A 22355-nucleotide genomic window follows, 5' to 3' on the forward strand; every position below is an offset into this window, starting at 1 on the left:
GTCTGATGAACCCACCAACTCTCGGCTGGGGTTGTCTGATATGATTTGGGATTAAGTGGATGACTGAGTCAACCAGTCTTCAACTGTTGAGTTGCTTGTTAAAACACAATCGCAACTTGACACTAGAAGCTCAGGCCTCTGAGTGACCCCTGCTGCCACATCCCTTTACTCTGCTGCAAACTGTGTCTGCGCCAGAAACATTTAGGCCTTGTGACCCTCCCCTGGGCATGGCCTGTCTCCCCTCTATCTGACATACTGAGAAATGGCCTGTATTTGTATACTCTGCACACAATGGTTAATTTGCCCCTTGTGTCCCCACTATCAAACACCTTTAAAATCAGCATGATAATAACTGGTAACTATGAAGATTGGTGGCTAAGAATTCTTGTTTTTTTGTTGCCACAACTGTATTGAGAAATGGCCTGTAATTGTATACTCTGAACACAATGACTAATGAGCCCCTCATTTCTTTCCCCCACTATTAAATACCTTTAAGAGATAACAGATAAGTGCAGGTATGAATGGATAATTCACTGTTTTTTGTTGTAACGCACTGTCAAAAGCTTGCTTTGTTCCATTTTGAACACACAGGTATGACTAATGAGCAGTAGTATACTCCGAATACAATGGCTACTGAGCGCCTAGTTTCTCTCCCCCCCCCCCCCCCCCACTGAACACCTTCAAAAAGGCATGATGAGCTGAGTGCAGGTATGAGTGGCTAATATTTCAGTGTTTTTGGCTGTAAAAGGCTTGTTGTGTTCCACCTTGAACACACAGGTATGAGTAATGAGCAGCAGTATAATGGCAGTGAGTGCCACAATGTATATCAAATTTCTTTTTGTTGCTGCAACCACCCCAAATTCTTCTTCAATTTCCTCCCTATACTTTCCCTTCACTAGCAACCTTCCCCCTGAACTTCTATCCATTTTCTAGCACTGTCCCTAGCGCCTGCTGTCTATCCCTGCAGTAAGAGCAATGTAAAATAAATGTACCTAAAATGGACTTTTTTTTTATGTTGTTGTGATCAATCCAGGGTGGCTAGCTGCTAATTTGCTGCACGATTGGCATTATGGGTGATCCAGTGTTTGCAGAGGCCCCTGCTCCTAACGTGCAGTAGCCATTTTATTAAACAATCTGATTTCATGCATCAAAGCATGAAGAAATCCAGATTCTAGGTGAATTGAGGATTTGCTGAAATTCAGATAAAATTTCACTTTGGCAAAATTGATTCGCTCATCCCCAATTGTCATCTGCACAGCGTGTGGAGTGGTAAGTGATTTTTTTTTTTTTTCCCAGCACATTTATCAATATAATTGCGGTTATTTGCACACATGCACCTCCACAAAACCACTACCACAAAGTAGCCTGGTACTAAAGTGGTTAACCCTTTCCCGACATCCGCCGTAATAGTACGGCGCATGCCAGGCGTGTAACTATGGTAACTGCCCAGGAGCCGGGCAGCCGCCATAACCGCCGGGTGTCTACTGCTTTACGCAGTAGACAACTGGTGCTAATGTCTCAGATTGGTCCCTGGACCGATCGGAGGCATTAACTCCTCCGGCGCCACGGTCAGAGGCACCATTTTCCCGGCGGCGCATGGGTGCCGCCATTTTCTTTGTGTAGGCTGGCGTCACGTTACTAGGACAGCCGGGAGCCTTGTGAAGACTCGCCGGCTTGTCATTACATTACTTTTATTGCAGGCTATGCTACATAGCCTGAAATAGAAGTGCCGGTATATTGTAGTGCATTGCATTAGTGATCAGACTCCCTGAGGTTCAAGACCCCTAGGGGGTCTAATAAATGCAAAAAAAAAAAAAAAATTAAGAGTATTAAAAATTCAAATCCACCCCCCCCCCCTTTCCCTAAAACACAAAAATAGTTAAATACTGTGAAACACATACATGTTAGGTATCCCTGTGTCTGAAATCGCCCGCTCTACAAATCTATAAAAATATTTTTCCTGCACAGTAAACGCCGTAGCAGGAAAAATAGTCAAAAGTGCCAAACCGCCGTTTTTTCACAGTTTTGATTCTGATAAAAATTTGAATAAAAAGTGATCAAAGCAATAGCATTTCCCAAAAATGGTAGCACTAAAAAGTACACCCTGCCCCGCAAAAAAAAGACACCCTATGCATCCCCGTACACTGACATATAAAAAAAGTTACAGCTGTCAGAATATGGCGACACTTAAAAAAAAATCCAAAACTGTTTATAAAATGTTTGTTTGTTTTTTCTAAGGGGTTAAAATGTAAATAAAACCATATAAATTTGGTATCCCCGGAATCGTACTGAAACACAGAATATAGGGGACATGTCATTTTGGCTGCACAGTGAACGCCGGAAAACCAAAGCCCGTGAGAAAGTAGCAGAAATGCATTTTTTCTTCAAATCCACCCCATCCAGAATTTTTTTTCCAGCCTCCCAGTACATTATTACAGAATAATTAATGGTGTCATCATAAAGAAAAAATTGTCCTGCAAAGATTAAGACCTCATATGGCTCTGGGAGCGGAGAAATTAAAAAAAAAAAAAAGTTATGGGGTTTAGAAGGAGGGGAGTCAAAAATGAAAATCAAAAACATGCCATCGGTCAGAAAGGGTTAAACACATTCTATTGTAAACATGATAATTACAAACAAGTTAAAATACAAAGCATATATTACTGAAGATGTGGAAGAAAACTTTAGAAAGTCTGGAAGGCTCCATCTACTGTCACTGTTGTCTTTAAACAATTACATGTCAGTAAATCCAGAATTGCAGGAACGTTCAATGTATGAGAAGTTCAGACCATGCAGAGTTCATAAACCGTAGATGAAAAACTCATCACATCCCAGTTAGATTTATTCTATTCCTACGGACAAGTAAAATCACCACCAGATGTCAGGAAAACCACAGAAGAGCCATAGAAAGTCCTGACACTTTGCACAGGTCCTTACTGGAATCGGCTAATACAGAGGTACAATAGTAGGAAGAACGAGCAGAACCACAAGGATCCCAAACCTCTAGGACGGAGAAAGAATGGGCCAAAATGGCACCAGACAATGCAGGCACTATACAGTCTCCATACTGGAGGGGTCTTGTAGCTTCATTACCAATAAAGGCTCTAGGAGTAAGTTTAATACAAGTCAGTAAGGCCCCATGGAACCGAACAACCGCGACGTGAACGCATTGCGGTTCTTCCCACAGCACTTTGATCAGAAAGTTCAGCGTTTTCCTGCACGGACTTTCTGTTACAATTATACCTATGGGAAAGCTGCCGGAGTTTCTGTAGATATAATCGACATGCTGCAATTTTCAAGACTGCAACATTTTTGGAAAATGCAGTGTGTCCGCGCTGCGATTTTTTTCTGCAAAGTGGGCATGGGATTTGCATGAATCCCATCCACTTTGCAAGTACTGTAAAACACCGCAATTTTTCCCACGGCGTTTCCTCTGCGGAGTTTACAGCCTGTGGGGCCCTGGCCTAAGTGTGTTTGGAATCATTTCTCATTGTTACCAACATCTGGTGAGGATTTCGTGTCAAAGTCACATTTACAAAGTTGACATGTCCAATACTTCTCAGCCACTGTATTCACGGTCAGATCTCATCACCCAAACAAAACTACAAATTTTATAGAATTGTTCTACTCACAAGGAGAACTTTCAGAGAACCTTCCACTATCTTCAGCACCTCAAGCTCTGAGCACCTGCTAATACTCACCACCCTTCTACTATAGTACTGAGGGGGCAAATTCAGCAGTCAGTCTCACCCCTTTATCCAACACAAGCGAAATAAACTAGACACTAAGGGAAGAGCAGAGGGGCAGCAACTACAGAACATACAGAGCTCGAACTTGATGGTGAAAAGTTAAAATTTAAAATTCCAGCTTTAGAAGTGCCACAATGCACAGTCATTAAGTTCCTCAGGGGTGTGTCATCCAAGCTCCACCCACCACCCTCACAATACTATGGCAGAGAGCGTCCCATATTGAATTAAGCTTTTTGCTACTTGGTAATGTCTGTTACCCGGAGTTCTCAAATCCAGCCATGATTATTTAGTTGTACATTGGGCAGAGCGCCCCCTTTGGCACATTATAGTAATATTTAAGGGAAGACATTGTGTTCATTCCCATCACTTTGCATGAGTAAAGGCACTTTAAATACAAGAGGGAGGGAACAAAAAAAATAAAAATATCCAGGTCAACCAAGGCGTAGAATCTCCGCTCAGTGCCACCTAGTGTAAGTGAAGTCTCTCAGCGTCATCTAAAAACAATAAATATCACTTCATGCCGTCCTTAGTGCTTTTCGTTTTTAATTGCTGCCTTTGGTATAACATGTCGCTCGATCCTTCCCTCTTACTCTTCACCAATCCAAACTGTCCTCTTGGAAATGAAGTTTGGGGCTGTTTTCACTGTAAAATTGGGAATACCAGCGGCGGTGTTTCTGGATGGCGGAGTCCTCCTTCACCAGCAGAGGCTTGGAGATGTATTTCTTGTTGTTCCAGACCATCACATCCCGCTCAAACTAAAACAGGAGACAAGTCTAGTCAAGTGGGTGGATAAAGAAACAGCCATCAACGCCAACAGGTTACGACATTAATGGGTGTGCGTAGATCAGGGCAACAAACTCATCTCACCCATGGGCCCTCCAAACAACCCCCCTTTCCAATACCATTACCCCTTACCCATCTGTCACTTACTTGGATACACTCAGCCTTCAGAATGAACTTTGGGACAATGGCTGGGATATTTCTCTGGTAGTAGATACTGTGAGATACTCTCTGCAGCAGAGGCTCTGTGGGCGTCACACAGTGCAGGATCATCCCTTTACCCAAGAAAGTGTGGGAGAAGTACAGGTACACGATACCGGGACCAACCTGCGGAGACCAAGCACAGAATGTGAGAGAAATAGGTCACACTTACCACATCTTAGAGATTGGCAGCCAGGCTGTTGACTTAGATATGGCTGCTCATGTGAACATGACCATAGCAACCAGAGGGGAGCAACAAACACTGTACACACCCCAATAACGCAATACAACCCTCTGGACAATGCAGATGGGAACACTATCCTAATGAGATAACCTTATTGACTTAGTCAACCATGAGAAATAAGATCTTCAGCAACTATCCAAGACCAAACTCACCTGACCACATATCTGTATATAGGAACTTTGAGACAAGTATATACAGTAAATTGTAAAAGTATTCAACCCCCCCTGTACTCCAATATCCCCAAATAAGATCCAGCGCACAGAATTGCCTTCAGAAGTGACTTCCTGAGTGATTAGAGTCCAGCTGTATGTAATTAGTCTTAGTATAACTTGAAGTGGTTTGTGAGAACACTAGTGAACAAACAGCATCATGAAGACCAAGGAACTCAGACAGGTCAGAGAAAGTTGTGGAAAAATGTAAAGCAGCGTTAGGTTATAAAATCCATCTTAAGCTTTGAGCATCCCAAGGAGCACCGTTCAATCAATCATCAAAAAATGGAGAAGTATTCTACAACTGTAAACCTACCAAGACTTGGCCGTACACCTAAACTGATAACGCAAGGAGAGCACTGGTCAGAGAAGCAGCCAAGAGGCCCATGTCACTAGAGTAGCTGCAGAAATCCACAGCTCAGGCAAATGGAGAATCTGTCCACAGGACAACTATAAGTAATGCACTCCGCAAATCTGGCCTTTATGGAAGAGTGGCGAGAAGAAAACCGTTGTAAAAGACAAGTGCCGTTTGCTGTGTTCCCAATATGGCTTGTGGCAAACGTGGAAGATGATGCTCTGGTCAGATGAGACCAAAGCTGAACATTTCGGCCTAAATGCAAAATACTGTGTGGCAGAAGAGTAACCCTGCTTATCTCCCTGAACACCATCCCAATGTGAGAAATTGTGGGGGGCGGCATCATGCTGGCGGAAGGCTTCACTTCAGCAGGGACAGGGAATATGCTCAGAGCTGATGGGAAGATGGATGGAGCCAAGTACAGGGCAATCCTGGAAGAAAACCTGTTGGAGGCTGCAAAAGACAGACTGGGAAGGAGATTCACCTTCCAGCAAGACAATGTCACTAAACATACAGCCAGAGATACAGTGGCATGATTTACATCAAAAAATATTCATGTGTTAGAATGGCCCAGTCACAGTCCAGACCTAAATCCCATTTAAAAAGGCCATTCAGGTGCTGCCTCCAGTTCTTCCAGTACTGCACATGCCTGAGCGCCATTTTGGTGTAGCTTGCTATATAACAGCATATTGAGCAGTATGGCGAGTTCTATAGGCAGCTACAAGAAAATGGAGCATTACTGTGCATGCATGGGATTTGAAGCGCCAGGAGTGAGAGAGGATGGAGGCAGTTACAGTAAGTGTGGAGGAGGGCATAACGGAACACAAGCTACAGAAGGGTGTTACTGAGTTAGGAGGTGGGGGTGCTCACTGGCCCTAGGGTAAGGCCAGGGTGCTCTGTGAGCCTCATTAGCATATCGTTATTACTAAAACGGGGGGGGGGGGGTGCACCTTTAGAAGAACTGGAGGCAGCACCTGAATGGCCATTTCCTGAATGAGAGCCCCTTTAAGGCATGTACCATTTGCACTTCACAATTATCTGCTACTTTGTATTATGACTGAAAATCTCAATACATTTAAGTTTGTGGTTGTAAGGCGACAAAATGTGAAAGTTCAGGGGTGGGAATACTTTTGCAAGACACTAGCACAAGTAACAATCCAATGAAGGAACAGTCTGAACTCAGGAGCAAGATCAGAACGTAACGTCCTCATGTGCGCTACAACACCCAGAAGACTCACCTGCAGGGAAGGCATTCAAGGTTTAAAAGCCAAGACTGGCCAGAGAGAACATCAGACAGACAAGTCACAGCAGAAGGAAGATTTTAGAACTTTCTTCCCATCAGGAAGGGGAGCAGAGGACAAAACAAACAAAAAAAAGTTAGAATAATAAAGTGAGAGGTTCAGAGAACAGATCCAGGGGGGAAAAAACCAAACAAACCCAACAACCTTTTAAAACATACTTTCTATAACTAGGCATCATACATGGGGTGGCCATTTTTTTTTTTTGCCAATGTTCTCAATCTACTTTTCACAGACAGACAGCATAACATCCACAGGGAGGTGGAGGGGGTGTCCTTGTCTATAAAAATCTAGACATGTGAATAAGGCCCTATAGTGGCAGAGCCCAGGGCTCCCAGATAGCTCAGCATGTGCCATGTCTGGCTGGAGGGGACTCCATTGGGAAATCCACTCCCTAAAAGGAAGGAACAAAATGCTAAAAAACAAAACAAAAAACATTACTCCGATTTAAAGAAGTTAGCAGGGAAAAAAACTGATATACAAGATCTATCTGCAAACCCATCACAGTAGCATCATGTGACGTGACCTCAGATGTGGAAGGGATGTATTACCCATGAGGTCATTGCAGCAGAATGGAAAAGGGAGGGGCATAAAAAGGCAACATGTGCATCATGGGATATGTAGTCTATCCAGACAATTGCATGTAAATACATACAAGGGGCAGCAAGGCTGGGAATGGATCTGCAGAGAAAGGGGTTATCCAGCTTCAAGATATTAAGGCCAAGGTCACACATGGCAAGTCACAGCTTTTTTGCATTTGCACACTGGCCTAGCGTAGACCGACCCCTGATCACGCTGAGAAACCTGGGAAGGAATCTATGTCAATGTGCTCCATCCCCTCCCCCAGCCTCTATGCTGCCACCTAGTGCTGTAAATACCATAAAATGGCTAAAGATCAGACCTTCCCCTGTCACTGAAGGTGTGCAGCCGCTCCTCTTCCAACAGTAAACCTAGTCAGACTATCCAGTAAAGCACACACGGAGAATACGAATAGTTGTCCAGTTAGGCCATATCTTGCAGTGTCCCCAATGGCAACTTTTGAAACTCCAATAGAGTTTGCTAGATTCACATCCAAAGCTGCTTTCAAATATAAAAGTGGAATAATATCTTCACCCCTTGTCCATAGGCGCTCACTCACTGCTCATCCCTACACATGGCTGCTACTGAACACAGAAGTCATGAAGCCTGAAGTGACAGTGCAGATAAGGACCTGTACACAGCACCACTTACGGCCAGACAGATGGGTGAAGGGCCTCATGTGGCCGCTCCTCTCCAGCCCAGATCACTACCAAGTCTACAGACCTTACCTGGCGAGCGACGACATCCACATCCAGCAAGGAGAAATGCTTCCCGAAGACTAGAGAGGTGTGCTGCAGGAACATCTGGGAGCAGTGCTTGTTGGGGGCTGCTTCTGGCTCCCACCGGACCTGAAACCAACAAATACAATGGCTGTTAGGCTAGGGCTACACAGGGGTTTGGGACTCCCATCGCACATCCAATGATCACTCTGAGACTCCTTAATATAAGCAAGCAATGTTCAACTTTTTGGCAGCACCACCACCTTCTGGATCACAAGGCAATAACTTTCACCAACGTTAGGAGCTACAGAGTGACCCCACAATCCCATCCCAAGTCACTGAAAGGAGTCACAATGGGCTGGGCAGGGTAAGGCAATATGGTTGAGTCTTCAGGATCTTGCAGTGTCCTAATGTCAACATTTCCTGGTCCTGTCCCCATCCCAGCTGCCACTGCTTAGATTTCCATCAGTATTTGGGTCTGTATCCCTGTGATAACACTAGACAAGTCACAAGGCAGGCAGTGTTGTCATGGGGCCTGATGTCACCTCAGTAGGTGCCAAGTACATTTTTACCTTCCAATTGTGCCTGAAGAAATCCCACATCCTAGACTTCGTGTATCGGAGGTCGACCCCACTCATTATGCTGGGCTCGTGCAGGAAACTAAGATGGGCGATGTCTGCCGCATTCTCTGGGATCTCCTGAAATTGGAAGATGCACACACTGAGGAAGATTCAAAAATGGTCGCACAGGACGTACAAAGATTCATTTCATTAAGAGGGTTTCCAGGAATTGGTTAAAGTCTAGAGGGGCCCAGGGCAGATATACAAGTGGGCAAGAGGGTTTGTGCCGGCCATTAAAGAAAAACCCAAAGTCACCAAAAACTGACAAAAGGGATTTAATAAATATTTACTGAAAATCACCAGACGACAATAAGACATCACCTGAAACTTGTCATTCAGAAGAATTGTAAGATACAAACCAACAGAGGTGGCCTGGACAAGAACAGGGGTGCCCTTAACTGAAGATTGTTGCAAGACCTTTTGAGGCGGTCAAGGTGAGCCTCAGAGACTTCTGCCCCAGTTCACAGATATTGTGGTCACTCCTTGTGAGTAGACTCGTCTGGCTGTCTCATGTGATGTCTTCTCCAGACCGCAGGTCTGCAATAGGATTTCAATCAAGACGCAGAAGACCTTCCAGAATACGCCAATGCTTCACTCTTGCAATTCTTGGATGTTTCTACGACCGACAGCAAGCCTTCTGACAAGCCACTACTTAATGTCTCCATGGTCTGGAGGTTTCCTTGTACCCAGCACACATGGAAGACATACCAGAGCCCCCTCCAGGGGTCACAGCAGGTTCTGTCCTTTGTAGGCTTCATTGTGTGAATTGATGGAATTTGCCAAAAATCGCCAGGTTTATGTTCAGTCTCGTCTGTCCACAGGACATTCTCACAGCTTTGTGGCTTGTCAATATGGATTATGGCAAGTTCCAGCATGACTTTCTTTTCTCTGTCAACTTCCATTAATACTGTGGGGGATGGAGTGATCTGCTGTATCTCAGAGGTCACCTCTAGTCTTTGGTTACCATTCATATTCAGTTTGTCATCAGCTTCTTGTGGCCACATCCAGGGATGCTAGATACAGTTAGATATGGTTTTGTATAATATGTGCAGCCATAGAAACAGGTTTTAGGGCCTTCCCCTTTGTAATCTTCACTTCACCCTTTACTAACTGGTTACAAGTGTGACATCACACTCCGGTCCTCACAGACATTACTTTCACGCTTTTCTAAGAGATCTTTGTCTGATTTTCAGTAAATTTGCATTTATTAACACTTGTCAGTTTCAGGTTATTTTAGTAATCCAGTTGACCCCTCAATTTGTGCTGGTGTAAGAACCACGGCTGTAGTGCCTGTGACCAGAGAGACTGTGGCCAGTTAACCCCTCAGGTTAGGTTGGGAAGGGTTCCCTTTACTCCTTCCTCAATGGCTCCCACACAACATTACAGGAGCAGCTCACTTGCTATTGCAGCCCAGGAGGTTTCAATAGCAGCAAGGATTAAGATTGTGACCTATAAGATGCAGCTCTACTACAGCACCGTTTATAGGGCAAGTCATATTCGTACCCAAGCCCCCCCACAAGGCTGAACACAGGAACACTGTGACCCCTTCACTGCATTGCACTAGTCTGATCTGTAGTGGTCATGTGATGTCAGCCTCATCTTATAGAAGTGAATGGGAAAAGGCTGTAATTCTATCACATGGCCACTAGAAAATCATAGCATGTAATGTAAACAAAACTGGTCACAGTGCACAAGCACCAGTCTTTTCAATAAAGTCTTCCCCGCTGACCATCTTTGGAGACCCATCCAGAGAGCACATCAATAAAAAATGGCTAACAATAACCCTTTGCGGACATCTGCTCCAATGGAGGACACATGGTGAAACTAAGACTACTTTATGCAGTTTCCTCCTCCACTGCCAAATATAACATGGTCGTTTATTCACAGGGGTCAATAGCCGAGACAAAACCTCCACACCCTAGGACACATGTCCTGATGATCATACTATAGGTGTAGTGTATGGGACGACTGACTGCCACCACCTCAAAGCTTCCTCATGAGCATGTCTGAGTCATGTCCATGGCAGTTTTCTGCACATGCTCCATTCCCCTTCCCCCTCCAGAGGTGGTGGCTGATAATAGGGAGCAATAGCTGGCACTGTAACGTGTACTGCCTGCCAATCGTAGGACGGTTCTCACATTCATGAACCTCAAACTCCCAGCATTGTTCTGGTTGTCACATTTGTGGGTTTAAGATTTCACTGCAGAACTAGCATGACTACATTCCCCACACTGCACGGTGAGGACAAGAGAGGAGTTGGTGAGGACAGTGCCCCCTTCTGTACACCTCACCTCTATATGAGCGTTGACGTAATGCTCGGTGCGACCTCTGTATATCCATTCTTTACGGGTGATCTCTTCCTGCTCAGGCATGTTCCATGTTGGCTTGATCTGATCACAGTGATACCAGACGAACACCATGCCGTTGATGTCTTCACATGGCCAAGTCTTAATTTTGGCAAACTCTGGAACTGCAAGGATAGAGGAGATTGTGTAAGTGCCTTATGGTACCGTGAGTCAGCCGTTACCTCCTTTAATTCACCCCCCCAAAGGGGATCCCAGGATTAGAAAAATATGGCCGACCTCTTCTAGATACACAAGCGGGTATTGCAGCTCAGCCTCATTTCCATTACTGAACATACGGTCCAATACGACTACCCAAACATGGACAGGTGTGTTGCTATTTCAGGAATACAATAGCCATGTTCTTCTAATTTTGACAATCCCTTTAAATACAGCTCCACAAAATAACCCAGACATCTCACTGCCTCAAAACGCAGGTTTAGTCCCTTTGGGTTTCTCACGCTGCATGTACCCTGCAGAATTACATTAGTTTAGGTTGCCTCTACACTTACTGTGTGGTGACTAGTGTTGAGCGAATAGTATTCGTCAAATACCTCGTCGGCATAGGAGTGCATGTAATCAGCCGAACACCAACGGGTTAAACACATCGAATCTTTGAAGCGTTTAACCCCTTGGTGTTTGGCCGATTTCATGCATTCCTATGCTGGCGAGGTATTCGACGAATACTATTCACTCAACACTAGTGACTACCCAACATCTACACATACTGAAGTGACTACAGAGGTTCTGCTAGAGCGTACACTGCACCTCCTGCACACAGGAATCTACTCCCAACACTTGTTACCTACCCTTTTCAGCATAGGGTATGTGGCTGCATTTGCCATCCTCTCCGTGGAACTGCCAGCCATGGAAGGGACATTCGATACAGTCACCGACCACTCTGCCTCCCACGGCAAGATTTGCACCCAGGTGAGGGCAGTAGGCATCTACAGCATACACTTTACCATCCAGAGTACGGTACACTGCAAGCTGTTCACCTGAAAGACAGAAAGAGACATCAAGTCAACCAATCAGAACATTGTAAGTATCAGATAACAGTCATTCTGCCCATCATCCTCCGATTGTGTACAATAAATGCCGCCTCCCCTGTCTACACTCAGCCCATCATTTGTAGGATTTCACTGAATGAGCTTGCTGAGGCCCATTAGCGCATAGCTCAGCCTCCCACCACAACACCCACTATAAGGCAGCAGTCTATGCCGATGCTATGGTACATATCGGGGCCCTTTAAGGCAGACAGAACACTGCAGCTCTATAGCTTTGTTCATACTCTGACAGAGCACTGTGTGGTGGCAATTTTTGGCTCATTCATTTACCAGTTAATGAAGCCAAATATTCTACAAAGTGCCTGCTAATAACTCCCGAAAGCAGCAGCTCCTACAGCCAAGTTTGACACTCCTGGTGTGGAGTCGGAGGTGTTACATAAGAGGTGATGAGACCTGGAGCTCTCCCCCCCCCCCCCCCATGTAGGCCACACAAGTCCTGACACCTTCACAGTTATGTGCTTATCTGCCCAATCTGGAGGATCAGAGAGTTCACTGGCTCCACATTGCACAGTGAGCATATACTAGAGAAATATCACTTATTCCAGTAGTTTAGAAACAGTCAGCAAGCAGACTCTTACTATATACTGCGATCAGCCTAATCTCTGGCACCACCATGCATTAACAATGAAGTGGCATCCTGTTCTTGTGATTTGAGGGGTGCAAGGATTAGATAGACCTTTGCCCCCATCCTGTGGATATCCCTTTAAAGCCAAACGAGTACATTGCACAAGCCCTGCTATGAAAGATAGTGATCAAGGCGACTTGTTGGTTTGGGGGGGTAGGGGGGTGAGGAGATGGCAAAGTCATTCAGCCTCAACTCCCTTGAGGAGATTGCCAGGTCCAAGTGGTTGTCATGACACATATTGTAGTACATGGTACGTCCTCCCTACACTACAGTATATGGTAAAGTGATCAAGAAGTTTTATATTTTAACTTTAGAAACAACTAAACTATTACAAAGTAATCAAACTAACCAGGTCAGTGATCCCCAGGGCAAAAGTCTGCACCATCCAAAAATAATGTTATTTATCCTGTTCTGCAAAACGACAAATTACTGCCATACACCTGCTTGATCCTCTGTTGCTATTGTCAGGGGAGATGAGGCCAGTCTTACATGCCAAGAAATTGTACCAAGAAAAACTACAACTTAACCCACATAAGAAAACCCTACACACCGTCTTCTGCTAAACAAGTTGAGGTCGGGATTCACAATCATCTCTCATATTCTGAGCCTTGCCGGTGGATCACGAGTAGGTTGTACTACATTGTTCAGAAGAATTAAAATACTCTTTTTGTGAGTATCCTGACCCCAGATCACAGTAATGGAGATAGATGTAGGATAGCAAGGAGAAGAGGTCACTATTTAAAGGGGTTGTCCAGTTTCAGCAAATAAAGATTATTGTTTGTATAAGTCTGCATACATAATTTTTGTATTTTTCATTACTAATTTTTTAAACTTTTTTTAGCCTCTACAAAGTGCGATCCCTGTACTGTACCCCTGTATAGATAGCAGCCGGACTGTATATCTATAGGGGCTGGCCTCAGTTATCCCCTCATGTCTCCATAAAGCTCCCGCTATTTCGCAGAATCAGCAATGTATGGTAATCAGGAGGCAGGGCTCAGTCTGAAACAGGTTAACAGATCCCAGTACCGGCTCTGCCCCCCACTACTGATGACCCAACCGGTGATAGGCAGTCCGCACACCAGGCCATAGTGTTCACATACCTGAAAGCCTCATGTGAAACAATATAAGAACACAAACCCTTCCAGACATCTCAGTCACCTGTAATGGGGTGGTCACATGACATAGTATAGAGCTGCTCTATCCCTACAGTACCCCTTATATACCATCTCATATACCTGTAAGTATATTGTGCCCTCTGACCACATGACAGTATAGAGCCAATCTATCCCTACAGTACCCCTTATATACCATCTCATACAGCTGGCAGTGTTCTGCACCCTCTGTGCCATGTCCGGCAGCTCTCAGCAGCGTGCTAGGTGTGGTTGGCACAGGTACAGGGTATTACAGCAGACTGTTTGCCTCCGGGGCTGAAGTTCACTTTGCATCATTGTGAAATTGTACAGACACCAGCCTGGCATTGAGCGCACCCAGCACAAGCCATGAAGCTCTGTGCCAGACTCTGTATACCAACACGTAGAGGAAGCCATTAGTGTTTTACAAACTTCCCCCATGCAGCATCACTACTTCTGCCTCCTCCATAGACATACATACTGGGCTGAGTGTGTGTACCAGTCTGGGAGAGGCTCATCTCCAGTAGGAAACAAAGGATTGGGCATGACCAACTCAAACACACCTGTCCGGTCCCATCATGCCCATTAGAAGGGCTTTCATCCAATATCGCCAAACTGTGACCCTCCAGTTATGTAGAGCCTACAACTCCCATCAGGCACATGCTGAGAGTTGTAGTTTCATGACAGCTGGAGAGTCCAAAGAGATTGGGCCAAACATGTAGCTCCTCTGCACAATAATAGAAGAGGGTCCTACAATGAGAAAGGGGGTCACAACCATGAACTCAATTCTCAGTGGAGATGTTCCCTGGAGACCCTCAAGTTATTATATCATGAAAACCTCTGCAACTTTCTCAAACTTTGGGCAGATGGGTAAAACCCCCAAATCTGAACCTCTCTTGATCATGTGATCTAGATACAGGGTCATGGCCCCATTGCAAATTGACATAGATGGGACCTGCATTATAGGGCTTCATCTTATGCCCAGCTCCCATTGTAGCATTCTTTGTAAGGGGATTCTTGTGTCTATTAGAGACCCCCTTTAGGTGTTGGGGTTATTCACTCAATGGGGTTAACCCTTTATTTACCAAAGAATTGAGTATGGTTATTAGGTGGGCACATAACTCAGGGCTATTAGGGTGGAGCTATTATACTCTCCCATCGATCAGCATTATATACAGTTACCCCACTTTATATATTTTTTTAGTGGACTTCTATGTATTGTATGGTCTTTTTTAGTTTATTAAAAGTTATGTTTTATGTTACTCCTACAGTGACTACACAGATACAGGGCCAGACAGTCTCCAGTCACTGATAAAGTAGGCCATGACAATGATGGGACTGTCAGCCCTTTACCCAATTGCAGGCTGCCGAGCAGAGGCAGGTACCAAGCACCCTCTAAAATAAACTGGTTTCTCGAGAACTGTGACACGAACAAACTGCAGCGACCCCACATTCCTGACTATGGGAAACTGGTTCTACAAGAACTACCGCACAGGACAAAGGTTGCCGTAGTGTACGATTACACTCCCCGCAACTACAACCACCAGCATTGTCAACCTGGACCACACATGGCCCCCACCAGCAGCCATTGAGGAACTCAGCAAGGCATTGCAAAATTATCACAACTTTCCATCTTGTGATTCATCAGGTTGTCCCCACTCCAGCTCATGATGCAAGGAGACATCACCCAAGAAATCAGCTGCAGGAGCATAAGATGTTACAGTAACGGCAATCATACAGAGCACAGAACATGTCCCCAAGAGTACACACATACCTGGAGGTCCCCTTTAAGTCACACTCTGACAATGATACCAAACAGGTGACCAACAACCAGGATCCACCTCACCTGCCTGACTACACATGTGATGTTATTGATCCATCTATACTCCTGGTAGAGATGTAGCAGAGCTGAAGATGACATTTATCTATTGCTGTACATCAAAATATTCAAGACAAACAGGTTCATAGTGGTAACCCAAGAAACACACCGAGATGTAGCAGAGCTGACAATGAGCGATTGCCATACACCAGATAATGCAACAGTCTTCTAGTGATACATCAGACAACACTGAGATGTAGCAGAGTGGAGGTTGTCATCTGGGACAGTTACATTGATCTCTTCACCTTACACCTGTCCCCTAAGTTTATTCTTGATCTAGTATCCCAGGTAATGACAGCCAGAATGACCAGCCCAGGGTCTCCCCCCTCCTACCTAAGTGATCCCTTCATGTCAGTACCACAGCAGCATTTACATAGAAGCACATGGCAAACTACACAATAGTGTAATGACTAGTTTAACTCTGCTACACCAGGGTCATCCAAAAATCCCAGTATCCATGTTTTTCACAGTTAAATCGCAAACTCTACTCAACTACACCAAGTCCAGATCCCCACATAAACTTCACCATGCTACATGCTCTGAACCTAACCATATGCAACATCTACAAATTCCACTCAGCCTGCCCAAAATAGTAAGCACAACTTAGCCCATATTCTTTAAAATCCAGCAGACACCATGTCCCCCAAACCAAACCTAGCAAATTCCCCAACCGCCATCTCCCCAAAGTCATCTAAAGCACCCTACCCTAGCAAACTCCACCATGCCCACATCCCCCTCACCCTAATATAGAAATCTAGATACACCACACACACCGATAACCCCCAACCCAGCTGCACCATGCTCCAAACCTCGCAAAATACACTCAGCTACACCATGGCCATCATCTCTGCAAAGCAAGCTACACCATCCCCAGCTCTCCTCACCATGGCCACATCCCTAAATCCCACAAAGAACCAGGTTCACCTCCCCAAACCTACAAGTGTCACCTCAAATTCAGCTGCCCCATCCAGTCTGTCGGAAACTTCGCAAACTCCACTGTAGCAATCCTGCAGCACAGCAGATATGACAGAGGACTGATACAATGTAACCTTCCATCAGTATAGCAAAGCCATAATACATAATATATTGTACCAGTCCTGCAGCACAGCAGATATGACAGGACTGATACAACGTAACGGCAGCTCAGCTCTGCAGCTCTACATACCGCAAACAGTGAGGTTGTGCACGGTCCCGGGCTGCAGCAGGTGAGAGTCCAGCACTTGGTACCAGCCATTGGGGTACACCGGGGGCAGGTCTCCCTTCTTCCGCCGCCTCCGGACCATGTTGGCGGTCTGTGCCCGGCTCCGGCCCCGCTCCGGGATGTAGCCCACATCGTCCGGGCTCCGCAGCAGCTCTAGCGGGCGGCTCAGCAGCCTCCAGCCCCAGCACCCGAGCGGCAGCCCGAGGAGCAGCAGTAACCCCAGCAGCAGCAGGGGGCTCCTGGCGGGGGCGCTGTAGTCTGCGGAGCGGCTGAGGTCGGGCAGGAGGCTGGCGCTGAGGAGCAGACTCCCGGCACTGGCCAGCAGCACGGCGCCCAACAAGCCCAGCACCGAGAGCGCCAGCAGAGACCGCGGAACCGACTCCATCATCCCCTCACACACCTGTGACACAGCCCCGCCCCCGCCCCGCCCTCTTATTATACCTGCCGTCTCCACGCAACCGGCGCGGCGCCGCCTCCATGGCAACCGTAGTTCCCCAGAACCGCTACCTGGCTACGTGACCCGCACCCCGGCTGTGTGTGTACAGGCCCCGGGCAGACGCCTCCGGCTATGTTCACACACTGCACTAAAAAAATATTCCAGGATAAACTTTTCCCCCAAAATAACTGCCAGGCCAACTTTTCTTATTTTTTGAGATTCTATTCACATGCCCCCAAAATCCATCCGACAAACCGCAGTGTGAACAAGCCCTTAGTGAGGGTTCACGCAGCAATGATACAAGCTGGCACAAATTAATGTGTTTTTACAATGGAAGCCAGAGCAGAAATCTAATTCTGCCGCCGTTTGGGGTATTACAATGCTCTGTGCGCTCACTCGCTGACCCCATTATCTGCTAGGGGCCCAAAGAATCCTTGTATTAGGCCATGAGCCTGGGGCCACTGCAATAATGAATGGGCCTGTAGAGGGCGTGGGCAGCACACGGAGATCACACATGTACGGTCCGTGTTATCACAGAGCCGCAGGTACATGAAGCCGAAACCCACTAGAGACGGGCGAACCTCACAAGATTTATTCTGCGAATATCCATCAGATTTCAAGTCGAAAGTGCTTTTACTATACTCCAGGTGTGAACAGCGTCATGATGTCAACACACGACCAATCACAGGCCGCAGTGGGGCACCAGGGCCCCTGACATCAGAGAAGAGATCTGAAGAAGGCCAAAGACCCAGGGCCCAGGAGAGGTGAGGAGGGGGATGTTATTTTCCTGCCCCTCCTCCAGGCCTCTATCTCTGGAGACCCCCCAGAGTGTAATAGCGCAGCACAGGGGCTAGCAGCACTGGAGTCCTGGGTTCAAATACAGCCATAGCCGTGGCTACGAGGCGTTTGCATGTTTGTCTGGGCACTCAGGTTTCCTCCCACGTTTCAAAGTTACAGTGCAGACAATATGTTTGTAAAGCGCTGCAGAATATGGTGGAGCTATATATGTAAGTAAAATAAACTGCCCATCTCTAATGAGCTTTGCCTTCTATCAGTGCTTGTAGGGAGGGTCTTCTCACCATCTTGGAGAACTAAGCACAGATCTGTGGATGAAGGTTTGCTCCAATCCGTCTGTCTCTTCATGTCATCCCAGACTGACTGGACAATGTTGAGATCAGAGCTAGATCTGCAGGGGTCATATCATATAAAGGTGAGTTCACATGTAGCTTTTTGGACAGGATTTTGAGGCCGAATTCACCTCAAAATCCTGATCAAAAAGATGGCTCCCATTGAAAAAAGAACAGACATGCTTATACAGGCGAATCCTCCCGACTGGGCCCATTCATTGGGCCTAATCCAGAGCGGAGTGCGCACTGCACCATCCAGTCACGGCATCTTTGGTCTGGAAACTGAGACGACCAAAAAACCCTGTGTGCACTCAGCCTAACTGTTTTTCTGCAACATGGGGCCTTATGTCCGGTTCACACTAGCTTCTGCATTCCGTCCGCATGAGGACACCCCACCCCGGACGGAATACAAGATTTATTAACCAATGGAGGCCTGGATTTGGAGTCACCCCCAAAATTAAAGTGGAAAAACACACTATAGGCTGATCCAACATTGATGTAATGTTCTTAAAGGGGCTCTATCACTGGGAAAAAGTCATTTTTAACTAATCACACCTTTGCATAGGCTTTAGAAAGTCTATTCCATACCTACCTTTAGTATGTAAATTGCCTCAGTGGTTTCTGAATAAGTCTGTTTTTGTTCATATGGTAATTAGACGATACATCATGCACCCCTTTGCTATATTTTCCTATGCACAGGCTGATGATGATGACTCAGCTTCCTTTTTGCACACACACATAGGAGGTAATAGGAGAGACGAGTGCTGCTGGGAACTTCCTGTGCTGGCTGGAAGCTCATTAGCATATGAATAAAAACTGACTCATTCAGAAACCACTGAGGCAATCTACATACTAAAGGTAGGAGTGGAATAGACTTTCTAAAGCCTATGCAAGGATGTGATTAGTTAAAAATGACTTTTCCCAATGATAGAGCCCCTTTAAAACGTGTCAAATTGAAGCTCAGTAGTGTGTGGCCTTCACGTGCCCGTATGACCTCCCTACAATGCCTGGGCATGCTCCTGATTAGGTTACGGATGGTCTCCTGAGGAATCTCATCTCAGACCTGAACTAAAGCATCTACCAACTCCTGAACAGTCTGTGGTGCAATGTGACACGCTGGAGGCACTACCAGGAGACAGGCCAGTACACCAGGAGACGTGGAGGGGGGTGTAGGAGGGCAACAACCCAGCAGCAGGACCGCTACCTCCGCCTTTGTGCAAGGAGGAACAGGAGGAGCACTGCCAGAGCCCTGTAAAATGACCTCTAGCAGGCCACAAATGTGCATGTGTCTGCATAAATGGTTAGAAACCAATTCCATGAGGATGGTATGAGGGCCTGACATCCACAGGTGCTTGGCCTTTGCCACAGAACACCAGGATTGGCAACTTTGCCACTGGTGCCCTGTGCTCTTCACAGATGAAAGCAGGTTCACACGGAGCACATGTGACAGAGTCTGGAGACGCCATGGAGAGCGATCTGCTGCCTGCAACATCCTTCAGCATGACCAGTTTGGCAGTGGGTCAGTAATGGTGTAGGGTGGTATTTCTTTGGAGGGCTGCACAGCCCTCCATGTGCTTGTCATAGGTAGTCTGACTGGTGCCAAGATGAGATCTTCAGACCCCTTGTGAGACCATATGCTGGTGCGGTTGGCCTTGGGTTCCTCCTAATGCAGGACAATGCCAGACCTCATGGGGCTGGAGTGTGTCATCAGTTCCTTCAAGATGAAGGAGTTCAAGCTATGGACTGGCCCGCCCGTTCCCCAGACCTGAATCCGATTGAGCACATCTGGGACATCATGTCTCGCTCCATCCACCAACGTCACGTTGCACCACAGACAGTCCAGGAGTTGGCAGATCCTTTAGTCCAGGTCTGGGAGGAGATCCCTCAGGAGACCATCCACAACCTCAGGAGCATGCCCAGGGATTGTAGGGAGGTCATACAGGCACGTGGAGGCCACACACACTACTGAGCCTCACACTGACAGGTTTTAAGGACATCACATCAAACTTGGATCGGCCTGTAGTGGGTTTTCCCACTTTAATTTTGTGAGGGACTCCAAATCCAGGCCTCCATTGGTTAATAAATTTGATCTCCATTGATGATTTTTGTGTGATTTTGTTGTCATGACATTCATCTTTGTACAGAACAAACAATGAGAAGATTTCATTCATTCAGATCTAGGATGTGTTATCTGAGTGTTCTCTTTATTTTTTTCAGCAGTGTATATAGGAAGTTCTTATACTTCTCCCTTCTGCTCAACCCACTCCTGGCTTTGGCTCAAAAAAAAATGCAACAAAATCTGCAACAAAAAAAGCTGTGTTTCCGCAAAGTGGGGCTTCAGCCTTAGATGGCACCCAGCTTTCCCAGCAGCAGATATCTGTAGGAGACGTCTGAATAGACTGATCATAAATTAGTCTCTTCCTGTCATATCCTACAATCAAGTAGTCAGTGACTGGGTGAGAGTGCTGCCCCTCCCTGCACACAACACCTTCACCTGTAAGATATAAGACAGAGGTCAAGGTTTCCTGTAGACAGAGTGAAGTTCAGATTGCCATCTGTTATATGGGCTGTAAATGTAGCAGAGCTGACACTTTACTTGAACTTCCTTTTTTAGGCTCTGATATCACTTTCTACCCTACGCTGTGCCAGCTTACAAACTCAGCTCCTCTATATATGTACATGCCACAGCAGAAGATCTAGCAGAGCTTAAAGGGTTGTCCAGGAATTATAATAAAAACAGGGGTGGGTATAAAACGGAAAAAAAAGTCATACTCCTGAGCTTCTTATAATTCCCAGACAACCCCTTTAAAGCATTAGAAAAGCATGTCTGCCTCCTTCCAAAAACAGCGCCACCCCTCTTCACAGGTTGTGTGTGGTATTGCAGCTCAGACCCATTAGGTGTGGTTTCTGGAATAAAGAAATCATGTTTTTCTAATCTAAGTTCACATGTAGGAATTTGGCACTGAATTTGACTTGGAATCTGCCTCAAATTCCGCTTGAAATCCGTCTCTCCTTCACTTCTGCTGAATGTAAAATACAACAAGGCAATGTGATTGTTTTTCTCTTTGGCCCAAGCCAAATTTAGAGACATAGCAAAGCTGACTTTGTCATCGAGCTTTCACAGTGCATGAATAAACCAATTTACTTACAAATTCGGCTGCTACACCCTGTTCTAGAAGAATGTAGGGGACCCTTGCTTTCAAATAACTCTGCATAGAGCGCCCCCTCATGTATGTACCAGCCAGTTTTATAAGATTAGTCCCTTACATGTGAAAAGTGGACCCCTATCCTACCTATGTAAGTGCCCCCTGTGCACACATGGTAGGTCCGTGCCCAGGCACATGTATGTGATTGTGTCAGCCATACGATTAATAAAGCTTTTATTGTACAAACATGTCTAAAAATGTCTACGTCTATACAATAACAGCTGAGAAGTAGGTCAGGACGCGGCGTCCGGGGGGCGCAATTTAGGAGAAATTCATATTTTTATGGCTAATGTGTACCAGTCCATCAAGTGATGCGGTTGCTAAGGAGATGGGGCTGGTTGCTAGGGAACAAGATGGAGCAGTCAGCGAGCAGATACAAAGCCTCCAAGGAAACAATCAGGATTTCTGATGAAAAAACTGTTTTAATATCGGAGGGAATAATAATAGAGGGCGCATGCGGCCATATTGTGAGAGGAGCACTGATGGGAAGGAGGCGTCAGATGCCTCATACCTCAATGATGTCATCGGGTAGACCGCATTGTCATTATAATGGAGCTCTGTGCTGTATTATTATCATACTAATCCTTCACA

General features: G+C 46.0%; 1 protein-coding gene across 1 annotated transcript; it reads right to left on the reverse strand.

Moving 5' to 3' along the window:
- Nucleotides 1–3626: 3626 nt before the first annotated feature.
- LOC142184607 (cholesterol 7-desaturase nvd-like) lies at nt 3627–17383 on the reverse strand. The gene is made up of 7 exons (XM_075259593.1): nt 16960–17383; nt 11903–12091; nt 11043–11221; nt 8704–8829; nt 8141–8260; nt 4677–4853; nt 3627–4501 (listed from the first exon to the last, which is right to left on the reverse strand). Exons 1-7 carry the CDS (start codon nt 17381–17383, stop codon nt 4340–4342), a joined length of 1377 nt encoding a protein of 458 aa, XP_075115694.1. The 3' UTR covers nt 3627–4339.
- Between the last annotated feature and the right edge of the window lie 4972 nt (nt 17384–22355).

The sequence above is a fragment of the Leptodactylus fuscus genome, chromosome 11 (genome assembly GCF_031893055.1).
Source record: "Leptodactylus fuscus isolate aLepFus1 chromosome 11, aLepFus1.hap2, whole genome shotgun sequence".
NCBI classification, from domain to species: domain Eukaryota; kingdom Metazoa; phylum Chordata; class Amphibia; order Anura; family Leptodactylidae; genus Leptodactylus; species Leptodactylus fuscus.

Bases quoted from the DNA above. Each gene is read 5' to 3' on its own strand.
- LOC142184607 (XM_075259593.1), bottom strand. From the start codon at position 17,383: ATGATGGAGTCGGTTCCGCGGTCTCTGCTGGCGCTCTCGGTGCTGGGC. The intron at 8,261-8,703 runs GTAAAAATGTAC...TGTTGGTTTCAG, and splicing joins TCTTCAGGCACAATTGGAAG to GTCCGGTGGGAGCCAGAAGC. The intron at 4,502-4,676 runs GTAAGTGACAGA...CTCCTGTTTTAG, and splicing joins TGAAGGCTGAGTGTATCCAA to TTTGAGCGGGATGTGATGGT.